The sequence below is a fragment of the Hyaena hyaena genome, unplaced genomic scaffold (assembly GCF_003009895.1).
Source record: "Hyaena hyaena isolate Hyena2069 unplaced genomic scaffold, ASM300989v1 scaffold_43, whole genome shotgun sequence".
Lineage (NCBI taxonomy): Eukaryota > Metazoa > Chordata > Mammalia > Carnivora > Hyaenidae > Hyaena > Hyaena hyaena.
This window is the reverse complement of record NW_024080675.1, coordinates 3,135,071-3,149,801: the sequence shown is the minus strand read 5'-3', so window position 1 is coordinate 3,149,801 and position 14,731 is coordinate 3,135,071. Positions and strand designations below refer to the sequence as shown.

At 49.9% G+C, this 14,731-nt stretch overlaps 1 protein-coding gene across 5 annotated transcripts in view; it reads right to left on the bottom strand.

Moving 5' to 3' along the window:
* LAMB3 (laminin subunit beta 3) overlaps window positions 1–14,731 on the bottom strand; it is a 60,617-nt gene that overhangs the window by 29,111 nt on the left and 16,775 nt on the right. For all 5 annotated transcript variants that reach the window (XM_039230074.1, XM_039230073.1, XM_039230070.1 and 2 more), the window contains 4 exons: window positions 11,947–12,450; window positions 8,927–9,240; window positions 7,481–7,546; window positions 6,564–6,718 (listed from right to left, as the gene is read on the bottom strand). In XM_039230074.1, the coding sequence (XP_039086005.1) occupies window positions 6,564–6,718; window positions 7,481–7,508 (183 nt within the window). In that variant the 5' untranslated portion in view covers window positions 7,509–7,546; window positions 8,927–9,240; window positions 11,947–12,450. The remainder of the gene's footprint in view (window positions 1–6,563; window positions 6,719–7,480; window positions 7,547–8,926; window positions 9,241–11,946; window positions 12,451–14,731) is intronic.

The window sequence follows — 14,731 nt, the reverse complement described above, 5'->3', positions numbered from 1 at the left end:
AAACAGCCTCTGGTTTTCATGGCCCAGCTCCCTCCCATGGGCAGGCCAGGGGCTGCCTGTGTCTATCTAAGGAGATATCATCAGGGTCATGGCTGCCAGCCAGGGCCTAAAGAAAGGAAGCTGAGACAAAAAAAAAAAAAAAAAAAAAATCCAGCTGCCTGAAAGAAAAGACATTCTCTCCACTTCAGCTTCCTCATTGTTAATATGCAGGGGTGGAATGAGATAATGAAGTTCCTTCTTGCTCTAACATGCTATTAGAATTCTTCTCTACTCCAGCTTATCTGCTCAGAAGTTTAAAACACTCCAAGCAAGAATGCAAAGGAAGGAATAAGAAGAAGAAAAAAAAAAGATACTGACCAGATGCCATACTGGAGCACTACTCTTCTCAGCTAAGTGCGCAGAAGAAGAAACCTTTAAGCCCCTTGGTCAGCAAGGCCTCCATTAGACCCCACTGGGATCCACAAGCCTCAGCCTTTCTATGTTAATGGATATTGCTGGTAAAGGTCAAAACTTGAATTCCCCTGTGGTGCTGAGTGGGAGGAAAGCTCTAGTTCTATAAGGCACTTTCAACTTCATCTTCTCTTATCATGAAATAACATCTTCACCAAAGCCTTAAGCATTGCCCTTATCACCATCCAAAGTAAGTTCAGTAGGCTGACTTTCTAGAGCTGATTAAAGATGATGTGTACCATACACCCAGAAATTACACTGCACCAGGCTCTCTCCTGAGCACTGTGCATACATTATCCCCTTTCATCCTTCCAAAATCTCTGAGGTAGGCATTTTACATTAAATGATAGGTATACTCATTTGACAGATAGGGAAGCAAATCTTAGAGTTAGGAATTGTGTCCAAGTCCATAAAACTGGGAAGAGATGAAGCAGGGATTTCTGTCCCAGAGTATCTGCCTTTAAACTTTCTATCTCTGTTCTGATTCAAGGGGCATAGTCATGACTTGGCAACCACTGCCTGGAACCAGAGTTGGTTGTCAGGATGCTCTCTCCTTTCTTCCCTGGGAAGGACAGCCTCAGCCCAGCCTGGATCTTTCCAGAAAAAGAGATATTTCCCTAGGCCTGCGTTCAGAGAATTCCTTTGCCTGCCTGGACCTCTGCAGGCTCTGCCAATAACAATGGTTCCTATATTCCCCAAGGACAAAGAAACAAAGTAGGCCTGCAAAATGTGGCCCAGAGATTTCTAGCAACTGGAACCCCAAAAGCAATTGGGTGAGAGGCCAGGTCAGCAAAGTCTGAGGCCACCCTGGTTTGTCCACGCCTTCCCATCATATCTTTCCCTCCTCTTCTGTCTGTTTAGCCTGCAAGATTTACTTCCCAGGCCATAACAACCTGGAACCCAGAATCTCACATTCTACCAACCCAAGTTTTTCTCCCTTCTGTTAGCAGCACTGTCCCCCAGTGTCCCTATTCATTTCCTTCTAGCGCTCAAAAGTTACCCATCCTGGGTTTTACGTTCTTGGAACCCTTTTCAAGGGTTAGCCACAGCTAATTTTCTGATAGGCAAGGCCTTCCTGAGATACAAATGGTTGATGATATGGTGCCTTTCCCAAGAGTGTTTATATTTTAAACAAGGAATTCAACAATGCTTCCACCAAAAGAGTGATTCCCCAATGGCAGGAGCTTTGGAAGTTTCAGAATGTCTGAGAGCTTCTGGGAAACAGGAAGGCAGACATTTTGGTTAGAGACAGTCTCAAAGTCTTCTATGGGAAGAGGATAAGGATCTCAGAATATATATGAAGACATCCTCTACCTACACATTAGCTATGCCAAAGGTCAAGGAAACAGACAATTGTCAAAGAAAGGCAGTGTTTGTTGGGGTGTGTGCATGTGGGTGTGGGTGCACTTTCATGCATATATGCAAGTGTGTGCCTGTATGTGTGTGTGTGTTGGGGAGGAGGGGATGTGAACTGGCTACTGCTCTTCAGCTTGTTTCCAAGAGATAAAAATGACAGCTGTTTGGTTTACACAGCTAATTAACCTGAGGCATGGACTGTGTAAAACTGTTATTAAGGCAGCTGAGTAATTAAGTTTTCCCCAGAAAGAGAGGGAGTGGGAGATAAATAAAGCATTTAGGGGAGCAGACACAACATTGGAGGAAACATTGTCAGAAGCAGAAATCAGGGCTGGGAAGCTTCCAGACAAAACCCACTGGTTTCTGGGGAGCCTGCACCAGCTCAGAGATGACCACAGGGTATGACTCAGCCCCTGCAAGTACTTGCCTGAGAGAGACCATGATGAACCCAAAGGGTCACACACAGCCCAGCCATCTCTGAGAAGGCAGAGATGCTAAAGCTAAAAAAACATAAAGGCCAATTAACCCAACTCCTTTATCTCATAAATGGAGGAATGGTGGTCTAGAGGGAACCCATGGGTTAACAAGGTTCCAACCCTAATCTAAGTGTCACAGCCAGGATCAGAACCAGAGAGTCCTCACTACCAGTCAGGGTGACTTCACTGACCATAATTGTCTCCAGATTCTCCAGCAGTCCCCTGCAAATCAGATTGGCAGTGGCCACCTTGAAAACTGAGTGGGCCAGCCCAAGGATGGCTTGATTTTGATAAATATGTGAGTGTGTGTCCTAATCAGGGAAGAAATGCTCAAGAGTATGATTCACAGATGAGACAGCCTTTGCACACAGACACAGGTGCCAGGAGGCAGGTGTGTAAGGGGAGAGGGGATGGAACATTTAGCATCTTGCAGACACCAGCCACAGTCACTTTGCTCACTCCTTTATACAATCCTCACAACAACTTATTGGAATTGGTGCTGTCATTACTCTCGTTTTTCCAACAAGGAACTGTGCTCACGTAAAGCACAGAAGCAAACAAGGATAAGGGGGCAACACGGACGTACGCTGAGCTTTAGGGAACAGTGAGTTTACCCAGAGGTTAGCTAGGAGCTAGAAGAAGGAGAGCAAGGAGACAGGGCCATTCTGGTAAGGAACAGCCTGGGCCCAAGCCTGGATAGTTAAAGGGCAGTCAAGGAAGGCAGGCCCAGAGGGGCAAAGTTGGGTGTGGGGTGTCATAAGGCAAAGCTGGCCAATTCCTATGTCCATTGAAAGGGATGTCATATGGACCCCAACATCTCAGAAGCAAGCTCTTGAGGCTGATGGGATTTAACCACTGAGACCAAATCAGGCCAGAGGAGGTAGGATGCCAACAGGCAAAGACTGGCCCACAAAAAAAGAACTAGACTCTGAGACCGGGAGCTGGGAGAGACAATTTTGGAACTGGAAGGAATCCCCACTCCTCCTGCGGCTCCTATTCCACTGAGCAATCCCCACCCCAGGGTGGACAGCAGGGGAATGAGCAGCGCAGAATGTCCAAGAGGCATAAATCTCCAATGCGCTTGCATTCATGCCACATCAATGGGCAGGCAGCAGGTGCTGGGTGAGGCTGTAATTGGCTCAGGGCTTGCCATGTCACAGAAATAGAACAGAGGCACTAACCAGAAGCTTCGACTTAAGGCAGGTGTGTATATCAGGGCAGGAGCTGGCAGAAATGGGTGAGGGGGGAAAGGGAGGGGGCAGGCACTAGGAATGCAGCTCTACATCATGTCTCGTCTCCAGCCAGGGCTGGCCAGTACACCCCCATCTCTAACTACTCAGAAAACTTGGCACCTGTGTATTTCCATCATAAATTTGGGATCTCAGCACACACCCAAACCCTCCCAATAGCTCACAGAGATAACAAGCACCACCACATGAAGTATCATGAAAATGAATTGAGATAGATTATATAAAACTCTTAGTATGATGTCTGGGCCACATAATATGTGCTTAATAAATTACAGCTGCTAAATATACCATTTGATAATAGAATAAATTAAACTTAAAAACTAGAATTGGAACTCAGCAGTTAAAATACTGATTCTTAATTGTAATCACATAGCCACCACTGCACCCAGTGTGGTTTTTTAAATTATTTTTTTAATGTTTTATTTTTATTTTTGAGAGAGAGAGAGAGACAGGGTGAGCAGGGGAAGGTCAGAGAGAGAGGGAGACACAGAATCCGAAGCAGGCTCCAGGCTCTGAGCTGCCAGCATAGAGTGACACGGGGCTTGAACCCATGAATAGTGAGATCATGACCTGAGCTGAAGTCGGATGCTCAACCAACTGAGACACCCAGGCACCCCCCAGTGTGTGTTTTTAGTGTGCATCTTCACAGTTGTCACCCAAGAGCCTCTAGGAGGTGAGATAGGTTAGAGAGATGAAATGAGAAATGAAACAAGAGAGGAGTGGAAGGTAGGGGGATGAGAAGCTGGTTTTCAGCAGTCAACTCATTCCCAGACAAAATTGGGGCCAGGAGCAAACCTGAAGACCCTTTCATCTAACACTCAATCCTGGAAGAGGAAGTAAGTCTTAGAAAGGGGTAATATCTCGACCAAGATCACACCACAAGTTAGTAGCAGACCTGGGACTACCCACTGCATTCAAGATGCCCTATCCTCTAGTCTTGAAAAGAGGTTGCATGGCTTTATCCCCCCTTATAGAAAAGGAGGGGAGAAAGCCAATGCTTCTCAACTTTCACAGCAGCAAAATAGCTGAGATTTATCCATCCCCAGGGTTGCAAAAGTCTAGACTTCTCTTTTGCAAGCACCACTTTGCTCTCGGGGGAATGCTTAAGAGCAGGGAAGGGAGTTGGCTCCCGGGGGGCATCTGAGAGAGGCAGAGGTCAGGCCAAGGTGAAGCCAAAAGCCCAAGGCTTTGGGGACATAGGCTGTCCAGACAGGACTGGGGTTGAGGGGACGTGCCAGGACGGGGGCTCTGATTTCTCCTTGCTTCCCCTTACAGAAGGCAGGCCAGCTCGAGGAAGGAGGTCAGCAGAAGTCTCCCTGAAATTTTTGGACATGCCCTAGTGGCACAAGATTTTGAGGGTGTGTAGGAATGGGGTGGCTAAAACCATTCTGTTGCCTAGAAAGCTCAATGTTGCCAGACCTCCTGATGCCTGTGGAGTAATCTGGGCCCACAGGGAGTACTTGTCTTATGCCGGCCATCTTACCCAACACTGTCAAACACTGTTCCTATATCCAACTGGGTGAGCAGAAGAAACCACAGTCATCTCTGCTCAGCACCTCCAAAGCCACTACCCAGTACCATCTGTCATTAAAAGAGAACACTGGAGACAAGAAGGCCAGTGAGGCTCACAGGTGGTATCAGATGCCACCTCCATCATCCCAAGGACGAGGACAGTTTGGAAAGAGGAAACCACAGGTTCTTTGTGAACCCAAGTCTCCTTCATGGCAATCAATCTCTCTAATTCCCCTTCTCTCTGTGTTTCTCTCTTTCTCTCCTTTTCTGAAAAGACTAGAGACTCAGGGAAAACCACTTTCTCACCCACTCCTTTGTCCAAACCTTTGTCTTTGGGGCAGAAAATGGCCAAATGAGACATGCAGCTGGGAAACAAGAAAATGTTAAGTGATGAGGCATCAAGAATGTTCCCCACTTTATTAAAGATAAAAGAAAAGAGGGGCACCTGCGTGGCTGAGTCAGTTAAGCGTCTGACTTCAGCTCAGGTTATGATCTCACAGTTCATGAGTTCAAGCCCTGCATTGGGCTCTGTGCTAACAGCTCAGAACCTAGAGCCTTCTTCAGATTCTGTGTCTCCCTCTCTGTCTGCCCCTCCCCTGCTCATGCTCATGCTCTGTCTCTCAAAAATAAACATTTTAAAAAAAATAAAAAGAAAAGAAAGCCAAAGTTTCTACAAAAAAGGTCCACAGGCACGTAGAAGGAAAAAATCACAACTCTTTGGAAAACTCAGTTGCCTAATCAGGCGATGTTAATTGACATATAGGTCCTATAGTTTGAGCTTTGGATTTGTTCAGCTTGTATTCCGACTTATCAGCTGAGCCTCCAAGCCTCCTTTCCAGCCTTATCACTCCCTGGTCTATCCTGCTGACTTATGTCCTCCAAGAGCAGCTGGGATATTTCTCATTTTGCCTGACTGCAGCAACAAGGCTGAGAGGTAAGTTGGCTCTTCATACATGACAGTTGCAAAACACAGAAGGTAAACTCCAGTTTACAATCATATATTGTCCTGCTAGCTCTGTTCACACTCATATCCCAAAGCTGGCCAAAGAGATGGTGGCAAACGAGTGACCATGGAACAACTTATTTCATCCCTTGGCAAGAACACAACCCAGTGCACACATCCCACCACCTATGCTCCATCAGCCTTGGCTTCATCCACCACAGACAACAGGTTAAACTCTACATACTACAGGATCAATACTCATCCAATTGTCTGTTCCCAAGACCTGAAAACCTGTCCTGCCCATGCCCAAGGACTGGGGAGAGACTTCAACTTTATCAAGCAGAAGAGAGAAAAGAACCATTCCGCTAATTTTGAGTACATTTTCTCTTGCCCAATGAAGGAGAAAATTCTTTAGAGGCAGTGATCTGGCCTTATATGTTTCTTACACTCTCCACAGGGCATGGGGCTGGGGCTATCTCAAGTACACTCCAGGCAGTCTGTGAACAAATGGAAGACTCATACACACGCCCCCATCTGGCCTTTTCCAGCCCTGGAGGCCATGGTGGTAGGGCCTACCTCGCCATAGTGGGTACAGTAGGTCTCAGGCTTGGTCAGTCCACAGGTGGATGAAGCACGGAGAAACCGGGTCCTCCCAATGAGCAGGTCCCCAACAGGTGGATAGCAGGCCCCGCGGGAACAGACTTGCTGGGCACACAGGAGGTTGGGCAAGACTGAAATCACAAGGGTTTTGGGATGTAGCATAGAGAGAGGAGGGTCTGCCAGGCCACCCAGTATCCCCCAGGGAAGCATAAATCTGCAAGACTAGACCTTTTTCCTCATGCATGCTCCCACTCAGTGGTGGCAGTGAGGGGAAAAAAAAAACCCCTGAGTTCATGTTCTATAACCCATAACTTAAAAAGGAAAGGAGGGAAAACACTGGCAACCAACACCCTGGATGATCCTGAAATGTGGCATCCATATGTGGCTTTTAGAATCAAATTGTAGGCACATACTCAGCCACCGGGACACACTCCTCAATCTCTTCACTTGCAGCCTGGCCTCTGTCAGCAACCAGGGCAGTGCTGGCTGCTGGCCATTTGTGCAACACCAGGAGATGCCCGCATTCTTTCTGCTCCTTTATCTGCAAAGTTGACCCAGCCACACTTAGTGAGTGTCCAGCTACAATCCACTGTAAAATCAAGCCATGATGGCTCTAGAACCAGCTAGAGAGTGAAAGGCTGGGAAATTAGCTGTGCTTGGGGAACCATGAGCCACCCTCAGGTAGGAATAAGAAGACACTTAGGGACCTCTCATCTTCCCCAAAGGCCCAAAGGAGCAGGGAAACCTCATGGGTGCCCCAGTAGACAGGCGCTCCGAGCTCAAGGACTACAGGGTGACAGATGGTGCTCTCACTTTGGTAAACTATCCTCCTATCCATGGCTGTCACCTCCCGCGATATAATAGGGCCTAGAAGGATGGGGATGGATACTTACCAAAACACAGGAGTAGGAGTGGCCTCATTTTCAGCCAATGGGGGGAATCCCCACAGAGGACCTCACCTGGGACAGAGCAAAGCAGCTTGGATAAAACAATAAAATCCCTGAGGCACACTAGCTCCCTTTACCTAGGGTCTTGACCTAGGATACTTCTGAGCAGCAGGTATATTTGTAGCCAAAAGCTTGGAAAATGTCAGAGCCCTGGACCCATGTCCGAGCTGGTGTGTGTCTCACAGCACACTCTGGGAAAATGCTGTCGCATTCCAGACTTCATCTTCCCTCTCTGAGACAGAAGGGAAAGAGGGTTGGCTCTTCCCTGCCTGCACAATCATAAGGACAATGTGCAGAGCAGAAAAGGGCTGGGCCCTTTGCAGAAGAGGAGCTATAGAGGCCTTGTTTCTACCCCAAGAAACAGAATTGGCCTTTCTCAGGGCTTGGCCCAACATCCAGGTCCAAAAGTGAGTGGGTCAAAGTGGCTGAGGGCCTGGAAGCAAGTTCTCTCTGCCACTGCTATGGTCTCCAATACCACCCAGGCCACCCTAAGGTTGGGACTGTGATGGTCACAATTCTGGGCTAAGCAGGTAGCCGGGATGTGATGGGGAGAAAAGGGAGCCTGGCAGAATTTTAAAAGTGAGTGATGATTTCATATAAACTGGAAGCAACTCAAAATGTCTCCCATTTTGGCCCCCAGGAGGCTGTGCAGGAGAGAGGCCCCAGAGTGAGGATTCTGGAGGCTGAGGCTGGACTCAAAGGGTCCCTCCGGGGGACAGGCAGGCCTACCTTGCGGAGGCAAGTCCCACCTCGGCTCAGGCAGTGCTCAACTCTGCCCTGGTTTGGATGCATGCCCTGCTCCAATGACAGCCACAAACTCCTTTGGCTGGGGTGGAAGAAGGAGGGGGTGCGGGGCAAGGTATGGCCACAGAGGGACCTGGGGACCCTCCTGTGATCTTTAAATCACACATCCTAATGACTCAAAATCATGCTTTCCAATCCTCTGGTAGAAGATTCAGGGGCCCCAGGAGGAGATGGGTGGCCTGAGGTTGCATAGCTAATCATGGCCTAGAAGGGAGACCTGTTTTTCGGTTTTCATCCAGTGCTATCTCTGCCCTTCCACCCCCCGCTGGAATCCCCCACAACTAGGCATCGGTGTGGCCCTTGGAAGAGCTCTAGCTGGGCCAGCCCGCACTTTGCACTACTCTTTGTGCTCAGCCCCGATCTGAAGCTGCTTTTTTAGGTGTCACGGAGATACCTATCAGATGTGAAAAAGCAGCCCAAACAATGGCAGACATTTAACCTAGCCTTTGGAGGTGAGCTTGCTTGCTTGGGTGAGCTCCCAGGAAGGACTGAATCAGGCCCTGCAGCCAGGCCCCAGACACCCTGCGACACAGACAGCCCTTCCCCCACGTCTGGTTCCCACTGGGCAGGTGAAGGCAGGTAACATACCTGGCTCCGTGCTGCTGCTCTTCTTTCTCCAGATGGCCTCTAAAAGCACCCCTTGAATGTGGGGGTCTCGTCTCCTGGCTCCCAGTTTTTAAAGAACAGCCTCACCTCTGGAGACTCCCTGGCTGGGCGTAGCCCACTGCAGGGCGGGCCTCAGGAATCTGGTGGCTGGCACGCCCATCGCCGTCACGGCACCCCCACCCCCTAGGACAGGACTGGGCAAGTGGGTTGGTCTCAGAGGCCTCACAGCGAGCTCATCAGTCCCTGGCTGCCCATGGGTGTCCGAGGTGGGGGTGGGGGGTGGGTGAAGGGAGCCACTGCAAACAGAAAGCACCAGGCAAATGTCAGTGACTCCAGGGAGGCAGGGAATGGCCCTCACAGTGCACTTGGCCCCCAAGGCTATAGGGGTCAGCTTCCTCTTGTGTCCTGGACCACCCCGACAGAAGACCAAGCAGAGGACACAAAGGTCAGGGCCGGTATATAGGGTATTATTGCCCAGACCTGTCACTGGGCTACAAGGGGAGAAGAACTAAACATCCAGGACCCTGGAAAGCACCAGACCCCCTCCCAAGGGGGAAAAAAAAAGTGGAAAATCCCTGCTTCTTGGGGAATTTACAGGCCCTTTAGGCTCATCAGCAAGGGGTCAAAGCCCACGGAAAGATTAAGGGGAATAAACAGGAATAAACTCTAAATGCCTCCCCTCCAGCTTCCTCTGCAGGCTGGCAGGGAGCCCCAGGACAGGTAACTACCTGTGAGTCACTGCCCCCAGCTCAGTAACGGCTGGTCTCCTGGCTCCACCCTCCGAGGGCAGGAATGCCAGACTGCAGGGCCAGGAAACACACCTGACCACAAGTGGTAAAAGGAAAGGCTAAGCACAGCTAGACCCACTTCCCCTGCCCCTGCTCCCCGCACCAGGCCTGAGAACACAGCTTCCTTTGTGGGATTCTGGGTGTACCCCTGCCTTAGGGCCCCTGGGCTGAGGGCCACTGTAAATGGCAGTAATAGGCCTAGACAGAGAGGTTGGTCTCAGAGGATACTCATCCCCCGGGTTAGGGTCAGAGAGGGCTTTTAGAGAGATCTGGAAGGTCACCCAGCCCATATCTTGGCACTGCTGCTCTGGCATTGTCTTGGAACACTGTTGCCTCAAAGTTTCTATTTAAAGAAGACACTTAACTATCCAGTCCAGTCTGTCAGTGTCTCCTAAGCAAGAAGTTCTCTAGTTTGAGGGTTAATTCCAAGAAATTGGTTTGAGAACCCTTAAGGGGAAAATGTAGGATTTTGTGGATTAAACTTGGCATTTCTACCCCTTAGGTTCTAATTTGGTCCAATAAGCTTAGGTGGCAGGGGAAGTACTGTAATTAGCAAATGCACATTAAGTTATTTATTCACATAACAGACACTCCAATAACTGTTAATGTCTTGATCCCTGTAAGATTGTCAGTGAAATCTGGCTTAATCAACAAGCCAGAGTCAGCACAAGCTGGCCGTACTGTACAAGTCCCTTCTTGGGTCAGCCTCTGCAATAAGAACACAGAGAGATCCCCATCACACCCTCCAGAGAAAGATCCCTGCTGATGCCCACCCCACCCCCTGCGGCTTTGAGTCCACTGGCCTGATCTGTATCTCCCTGCTTCTCCAGCTCCCTGAACTCCAGGCTTCCAGGAAGCCTCCCCACTCCTGGAACTGCCCCATCCCCTGCCCACCACCAGGAAAGAGGATGTGACAAAGAACTCATTAATAGTTAACCAGCAGAAGGAGCAGGTGTGGCAATTCCAGACTCCCAGACGAGGCGGGGCAGGTGTGTGGTGGGCCGCACACTGAGTGGCTGGGGCCCTTCAAATCCCCCTCCTTCTCCTCCCTTATGAGGCCAGGAGCCTGGATAAATAAGCCTTTAGCATTTCAGACTTCACAGGCTGGGGCAGGCCCCAGCAGTGGTTTGGCTTCACAGAGGGAAATGGCAATTGCTCTCTTTGGGCCCCCCACACACTCTGGGCCAAATCCAGGACAGTGTTCCTGCAGATGCCCAGAGTAGCCCCATCAGCCTCACTCCTCAGGGATACTGAGCACTCCTCAGTAGGGATCTAGAACCCTCAGGATGGCAGACCCCTGGGCACAGGCTTTGAACTTTTAGAACTCAATTTGTTCAGAGACAAGAAGTCTAAACTAGAGCCAGAAGCTGGGTTAGGACCTGGCCAGGGCTAAAAGCAGGTGGGGGCATCACTACCATGCCCCAGCCTCCCTCCTCTGTACTCTTCCCTCTCTCCCTGCTTCCCTTCATCCTGTTCTGGAGCCCTCACCACCACCACCCCTCCCACCAGCCCTGGCTCATTAGAACTTGAGCTCAGGAAAATGGCCACTCAGGTTAACCTTGACTCCTGTTTCTCTTGCACCCACATCATCCTATCAGGAAATGCTGTTAGCTCCCCTTCCAAAGGCAACTAGAACCAATCACATCCACCCTCTTGGCCCGAGCCTCTCTTCCTCGGACTTCTGCAAATCCTAGAACGTTCCGCTTCTTCCTCCTGACTGGTCTGTAGTAGACCCTCCTTTGTTCAGAACCCTGCACTAGCTCCCCATCATGGTCAAGGTCAAAGCCAAAGCCCTTAGAGAGAGTCTATGAGGCCCTACGTGATCAAAACACCCCCATAACTCTTCTGTCTCTGCTACTGCTGCCCCTCACTCCTTTCACGCCAGGGGCATGGCCTCCTAGCTGTGCCTCCAAACCACTGCGCTGCTTCCGTCCTAGGGCTCTGCTGCCTTGCCCTGGGTGCTCCCTCCCCCTGAACACTGTTCCCCTGGGTGTCTGCAAGGCTAACTGGTCTACCTCTCTCAAGTCTTTGTTCAAAGGCTACTTTCTCAATGACTTTGACCACCCTATTTAAAATGCAAGCGAGCTCCCTGCCTCAGCCCCAGCCCGAGCCCCTAGCCCTCCCAAGCCCACCTACCCTACATTAATGGTGGGCTGGGCCTTTCTGGTTGTTGTGTGCAACACTTACCACCTTTCCACCAACTATATAACTTACCTGTTAATCATGTTCATTTTCTGACTCCTTCCACCGGAATGACACGTCGAAGAAGGCAGAGATTTTTGTCCCTTTTGTTCACTACTGTTTCCAAGTGCCTTGAAATAGTGCTTTGCACATAGCAGGCGCTCACTCTTTGTGTAACGAGCAGGTTCACACCGAAGTGTAAGCAGGTGATACAGCTGAAGGAGTCCCCATGCACTGTGGGTCTATTTGCATTCTCAGAGGGGACAGTCTGGGCCTCTTGTCACCAGAATGGATGGCTTATAGTGGAAATTCCTGTGGTAGTCAGCTGCAGACAGGGGAATCTTTTTGGAGGCACCTACCCCCAGACTACAGAAATGTCACCACGTTGATGTAGGCAGCATCCTGTGTGCTTATCAGTCATTCCTGGCAATGTCTCTGACAGGGTGTGGGGGTGGCATTAGAAGCTCCAGTCTCCACTATCCATCTGTCAGGCTCAACCCGTCCAAATTGTCAGGGAGATCAGCCAAGATCTGATCACTGAGAGATCAAGGGGTAGAGAGCAAGGAGAGGAGGGAAGGAGAGGAGGGAAGGAGAGGAGGGAAGGAGAGGAGGGAAGGAGAGAGGGAAGGAGAGGAGTTTACGGTGGATAAAAGAGCCTGGTGCGGGCTGTGAGCGCTGAACTCAGGTACTGGTAGGAAGAGGCACCAGGTGACTAAGGCCCAGGCACCACCTGAATATAGTGAGTCACAGCTGAGTCTTCGTCTGTGGGACAGGGTAGGCTCCAGGAACAGCCCTGGGGGGTTGCCACGTGACTCAAGCTGGCGTGGCCCTCCACACCTGCACAGTAGCTCAGCGGCCCAGACGTCGGTCACTCTTCCATGTGTCTCTCCAAGAACCAGAGAGAGAGTCTGTTATGTTACTGAGCACAGACAAAAGAACCCAGCCTCAGGCAGAGGACGGAACAGGAGCCTGGGCTGTGTGTCAGGGGCTGACTCTATTCCATGCCCTTCTTTCTCCCCCCCCCCCCTTGTCTCCTCAGACTGAATGTCTGCCCAAAGGACAGTGGCACACATTAGTATGGGCCTGACATTGGGGAGAAATGAGGCAGTCAAATTAAAATAACTACCACTAACATTTTACCTAGTGCTCAGGGTGTCCCAAGCATTGTTCTAAACCCTTTACATGTATTAAGTCACTTAATACTCACTACATTTCTATAGAGTAAGACACTTCATCATTCTTACTTTGCAGATGAAGAAAATGAGGCACTTTTTCAGGAACCTGGTTCCAGCTAGTAAGTGATCATTTGAACCCTGACCAGTTTGCTCCAACGCTCACATTCTTAACCATCACTTAGAGCCTAACACCACCTAAATTCCCTGTCTTTCCCTTTGCTTAATCATTGACCAGAATTCACCAGACTTTGAACTTCATGTTTCCCAAACCTAATCAAGACCCAACATCTCTGAAAATGTCTCTTTGAGCTATTGCTCCAAGTCTCGGAGGACTGGTGTTAGCTGGGGACTCCTGAGAAGACATTGATGCTATAGGAACATCCAGAACAGACACCATTAATGCCTTCCTATTTGTTTTCCACGGTGACAGCCTCTCTTGCGAGGGCAGAGATGAGGAAGGGGCTGGCATCCAAATCCCCCATCTCAGAGGCTCAGGCACATACCGGCAGGGTTTCCCCGCCATGCTGACAGGGAGCTGCTCTGACTGAGGACGTGAATACCCTATAAGGAATGGAAAGAGAGAGAAGGTAGCTGGAAACACATCACAGTGACCTAAACATAGTGTATATGACAGTATGACACAACTTCCGCCTCACCACAGGAAGGGGGAATCCCCTCCCCTGGAGTCAGGCCCCTGGGTCACCTCAGCTCCTTCTGTTCTGTCTCCCAGGGCACACCCCTAAATGCTCCACCCTTCCCTACTGAAGGGTACAGCCCAGTGTAGCCTGTAGCTTGCTGGAATAGAATGCTGGCCCATGGCTGACCCATTGTTGGCTGGCTTACCAGAGAAGAGGGAAGAGTATGTTGGCATTTCTCCCACCTGTACTGCCCTCCCAGGTTCCTGACCTTCCTCTAGCAGACAAGCCAGCTCATGACTAAGCATTCTTCACCCCAACCGACTCTACCTCTGCTGTCCAGTCACTGTCCTCGGGGTATTAGGTTTTTGAGACCTAAATTCAATCACTGTGACCTTTGGCTACAGAGACACCCACGTGGAGCTGCCCATGTGGCCATGGCCCAGCCTGAGAGGAGAGAGACAGACACCTGAAGGGGGCAACATACAGCCACGTGCCAGGTCAGAAGCATTTGAGGAAGCCACAGAGGAATGGCTGAGAGAGACGTGGGCATTTGCCTCAGGAGATCTTCTCCCTGAGCTAGCAGAGGGCTGCAGAACAGGGCTTTAAAATTCTAAAAACGACCCCCAAGAGGGCCAGTAGGCCAACAAACTAAACATCCAAATGTTCAAATTGGCGTTCGTCGACTGAGTATGGAGAAATGAGTACTTTGCAGTTTGAGGGGGAGGGGAGCATGGGTGTATATGACTTCACGTCTGGAATCTGCCCCAATTAAAGGCTTTTAATCAGCACCTCCCTGCGGTGTGTGTGGCCACATAGGGTCCACGTAGGGACTGGAGCATATTGGAAATCCTGGACCCAGCTCCAGCTCTGCTACTCAGCTAAAGCGTAAACTATTCATCATTTGAGAATAAAGGTGTTGGATTTTACTGGTTCTCAATCCAGGCTACCCCTCAGAACTCCTTGTAGGACTTAAGCTAGGCCCCACCCCAAAATGTAATTGGCTTG